The 5024-nt window shown below is 32.3% G+C and overlaps 1 protein-coding gene across 1 annotated transcript in view; it reads left to right on the top strand.

The window, feature by feature from the left end:
- Window positions 1–5024, top strand: part of LOC105621728 (cysteine sulfinic acid decarboxylase) — a 12795-nt gene that overhangs the window by 2984 nt on the left and 4787 nt on the right. The window contains exon 2 of the mRNA XM_012203186.1: window positions 1287–1681. Coding sequence (XP_012058576.1) covers window positions 1287–1681 — 395 coding nt within the window. The remainder of the gene's footprint in view (window positions 1–1286; window positions 1682–5024) is intronic.

Here is a 5024-nt window from a genome sequence, read left to right as displayed (position 1 = left end):
ACTCGGATATTTTTTTGAATTACGTTGTAAAAAATTGTAACAAATATTTTTCACAACTTTACATAATTTTAAGTTATATAATATTATTTCTCGCACGTTGACTCAAAATAAGAAAAAATCGTTTAATTATGTTAACTTTTAAGATATTTAATTTAAAGTACATTGGACTCGCAAATATCAGTTATGGAAATTTTGAAGCGAATACGATTAGTGATAAATATAAATAAATATATCTATATATATTTATATTTTTCAGGTAAATATAATAATTGCATATAAATTACATAAATATGCTTTATATTCTATATTACTTTTCATATTCACAACATCTGCAATGCATCAGATAAAGCATAGATAGAATAGAGCATTAATCTATTCTATCTGTGTGAATTTACGTATCTGTTTCTATAGAGAACGTTATCACGCTATTATCGTTATTATTGCAACGATATCAAAATCCATAAATGTGTGATTTCGCAATGTTACCAAAGATAAGTGATCTGCAGTGGAAAAACATATTTTCTGGTACCAGATTTCTATTTCTAACGTCACAAATGGTTAATAATTAATAAGGACTTCATAGCCGACATTATAGATGTCGCGCGGAGGTAATTAACGTGCGATTAACGTTGCATTTTTATGTATTGTATTTAATGCTCCATTCATCACAAATACAAATTTGGACCGTTTGACAAGTATAATAGTAGTATTAGTAGCAAATTATAATAATAATGATTCGCCAGGAATTAAATCGCCAGTATTAATATTATTATCATGTATGTGCTGTACTTCTCAACAAATTAAACGTAAATCACATTAAGATTCGATCAGGGACACGTATCGAGAAAAAACGCAATCTTTAATGCATTGTCTCCAGTATTTAAGAAATGCGGCATATTCTGCGAATTTATTTATTTATTCCTTGAGGAATTCAAGAAAGTAGTTTTTCCTTAATAGAAATTTTATTATATTTCTTTAAATTTCTTATACTTTTTAATATTCTTTAACGTTAAATATTTAACGTGATTAAACGTTAAATTAAAATACTATAAGTATAATATTATAATATAAGTATAATATTATAATTATATGGAAATTGTAATCTTTTAAATAAAAAAAATTGTGCTAAGAAAGGCTACGAACAAACAAATTTTAATGTACTATACGTAAAATAATACAATTGACATTAAATAAAATATAAAAGTAAAAACAAAGATAAAAATATATTTACATAGAATTAACGTTTTGTAATCTTTTATCCATTTATTATCGTATTTTCTGTCTAGTCCACCTCTGGGAAGGATCGCGTAGTCGAATGGGTTGATCCTTACGATTTACGCTCCGTGGTCGACCTCTCATTGCCAGCCGAGGGTGTCAGTCATGAGGAGTTGTTGACGCTAACGCGCGACATCATCAAGTACAGCGTGAAGACAGGCCATCCGCACTTCGTGAACCAATTATTCTCTAGCCTGGACCCGTATGGGTTGCTGGGCCAATGGCTGACTGATGCACTCAATCCATCTGTCTATACCTATGAGGTATCTCCAGTATTTTCTTTGATGGAGGAGGATGTTCTGCGAGAGATGCGTGCCATCATCGGCTGGCAAGGCGGTGAAGGTCTCTTCTGTCCTGGAGGCTCTATGGCGAATGGATATGCCATCAATCTGGCGCGTCACCATAGGTGATTATTTATCAGTTATTTCTCAAGGTATATTATTAAGAAATTATGGATTCATTATACAGGGTGTTTCAAAATGATCATCAAATATTTCATAAACAGGCAAATTAAATTGAGTCGAAACTATCTTTTTGCAATTTTTGCAATAGTTAATAAGATATTAATTAATAAAAATAGCTGAATATTCCATAACTTTTTACTCAAGTGTTATCAATTTTACAAAAAAAACAGCAAAAGACAAAAATTGTTCATTCTCTTCTCATAAAGTTCTGAGAATTTTTTCAGAATATTTTAGTATTTCATTTTCTTATGTTAGTAAAAATAGTTGTTAAAAATAAAAAAATTAGTATTAAAAAGTTGATAAAAAATTCGGAAAAAATTCTTAGAGCTCTATGAGGAGAAAATAAACAATTTTTGTCTATTTTTCTGTAAAGTTGATAGTACTTACTTGAATAAAGAATTATTGATAACAACATTCAGTAATTTTTTGAAATTATCCAGATAACGTTTATACGGCACATTAACATTGCAACAAGTCGTAAAGCTTTCAAACGTTATGCCATGCATGTTACATTCATGTAAGACATGGATTGAAATTCGTAATAAATAAATCATGCAAACAACATGTTAACTTCGCATTGCCACTATGACTTTATGCTTTACAGCTGACACGCAGTTACGTTGTAGCAGCATGATGAATAATACAAATTTTCTTTTTGAAATAGCACGCTAAGAATACAATCTTGTTATGACATGTAAATTTTTTAATTATAAGAACTCATCTCATCACATGGCTGCAGATTCAATTCAACAGATTCAACCCAATTAGAAATGATAATGAAATCGACACCGAATAAAAATTTCAACATCGAAAGCATCAAATTGACATCGAATAGAGCATCAATTCCTGAAATCAATTCCTGGGAAGTTTGCTGAACACAGATATTCCAGATATCACAGAGAGTTCAAAAGAGTTCAAAAAGAATTCAGTGATATATATATCATCAATTCTGAGCTCATTTTCAGATGCAATAACAATTATTTTCGGAAAAAGATTCTTTTTGAATTTGAAAATGAATTCAGAATTGACATATCACTAATTCTTTTTGAATTCTTTGTGCTATCTGGGATTTTATAAAAAGAAAAGAAAAAAAAATGAGAAGTCTCTCATAGAAGACACAGTAAAGTTCAATTTCTCGCATTTAAAAAATCACATCGAATAAGATAAATGCAGTATGATGAGACTTCTCAGTGAAAAATTATTTTCTTTTTTTTTTAAAAATGTCTGCGTTTAATAGACTTAAGGCTCCTGAGTAGTCACCACAGCCATATTGAATCGTGGCGTCAGAAGCGAGAAATGATACGTTAATTTTTATTACGATTTAGATCAAAGAGATTAGATAAAATTAGATTTAGATAAAATAAAATGATGAGATTAAAAAATTTGTAAAAATGAACTATGCTTATCGCCCCTGACAGTCAGTAAATAATCATAAAAGGCACGTGTAAGTGAAAATAAGCACATTGAAAAAGCACTTAATATACCTTTTTATCACTTTTTACGATTATTTATTGACTGTCGGAGAGGGGGAGGGGGGGAGGGAAGGAGGATAAGCATAGTTTTCATCCATTTTTACAAATGTTTTAAAGCAATTTCATCATTTTGTTTTATCTAAATTGTCTTTATAAATAGCATTTAATAAAAATTAACGTGTCATTTCTTGCTTCTGATGTCATGATTCAATGTGATTATGACTATTTAGGAGCCTTAACAGCTCCTGAATGCAGCCAATAGTGATGAGATGAGTTTCTCATAATTAGGCTCCAAGAATGAAAACTAATAAAAATTTTACATGCCATAACAGGATTGTATGCTTAGCGTGCTGTTCCAAAAAGAAAATTCGTATAATTATTCACCGTGCCATCAATGTGCTGCTACAATGTAATTCCATATCAGCTATAAAACCATAATATATATTGGGTTGTCCGGAAAGTTCGTGCCGATTTTTGATAGGTGACGTAAGGACAGGTCTGAATATATCAGAACGATTGAAAACAAATGACATGCGTACATATCGTAAAAGACGATACTTCAGGCATACTTGGAAAAAAATTTGGTTGCGATACGTTAATTTTTGTCAATTTTATACGCCTTTGAATATGGAAGAAAACAAAGTTTTAGGCATTTAATGCTTTTCTTTTACCGGAAAGGCAAAAATGTCACACAAGCGGCAAACAAGATATGCGCTGTTTATGGCGAAGGTGCTGTAGCTGAAAGAACTGTGCGGAAGTGGTTTGCTAGGTTTAAAGCTGGTGATTTTAATCTTAAAGAGCAAGAACGCCCGGATAGGCCCTCCACCACAGATGAAGATCAGATTAAAACACTGATCGAGAATAACTCACGCTATACGACACGTAAATTAGCAGAAATGTTGAATATGTCAAACTCCATCATCCACGAGCATTTTGTGAAGTTTAGCTACATAAACGTTTTGATGTATGGATTCCCCACGATTTAACGGAGAAAAATCTGATAGATCGCATTTCCATTTGCGACTCGCTCTATAAACGCAACGAGGAGACACCATTTTTGAAGTAAGTAGTGACGGGGAAAAATGGATCATTTACAATAATGTTGAGCGAAAAAGATCTTGGGGAATGAACCACCTTTAGCCACCCTAAAAGCCGGTCTTCATTCAAAAAAGGTCATGCTCTGTGTCTGATGGGATTGGAAAGGGATTCTGTATTATGAGCTTTTACCAAACGAGACGATAAATTCAGAGAAGTATTCCCAATTAGACGAATTGAAGACAGCAATTGAACAAAAACGTCCAAAATAGCGAATCGGAAGGGCGTCGTGTTTCATCAAGACAATGCGTGGCCTCATGTGTCTTTGATAACTCGACAAAAGTTGTTGGAGCTCGGTGGGGATGTTCTGACCCCATCCACCATATTCACCAGACTCGCGCCCTCTGATTTCCACCTATTTCGATCATTACAAAATTCCCTTAATGGAAAAAGCTTCAAGTTCTTTGGTCGAGGTAAAAAATCACTTAGAAAAGTTTTTTGCTGAAAAACCTGAGAGATTCTGGAAGGACGGAATTTTCAAGTTGCCTGAAAGATGGAGAAAGGTTGTAGAACAGAATAGCATCTATATAATTTAATAAATATATACTAAAATTTAAATCTTCTGCGTTTCAATTTTCCTTCAAAATCGGCACGAACTTTCCGGACAACCCAATAATAGCGCAACTCTCTTGATTTTAGCCAAAATGGAATGTACGTGAAATAAATAAATTATCTCATCTTTTTTCCTTCCTTTTTTTTATTGTTCTCTCTCTCTCTC

Source organism: Atta cephalotes (assembly GCF_000143395.1).
Source record: "Atta cephalotes unplaced genomic scaffold scaffold00037, whole genome shotgun sequence".
Lineage (NCBI taxonomy): Eukaryota > Metazoa > Arthropoda > Insecta > Hymenoptera > Formicidae > Atta > Atta cephalotes.
Note: the sequence above shows the minus strand (reverse complement) of the source record. Positions and strands in the feature narration are given on the sequence as shown.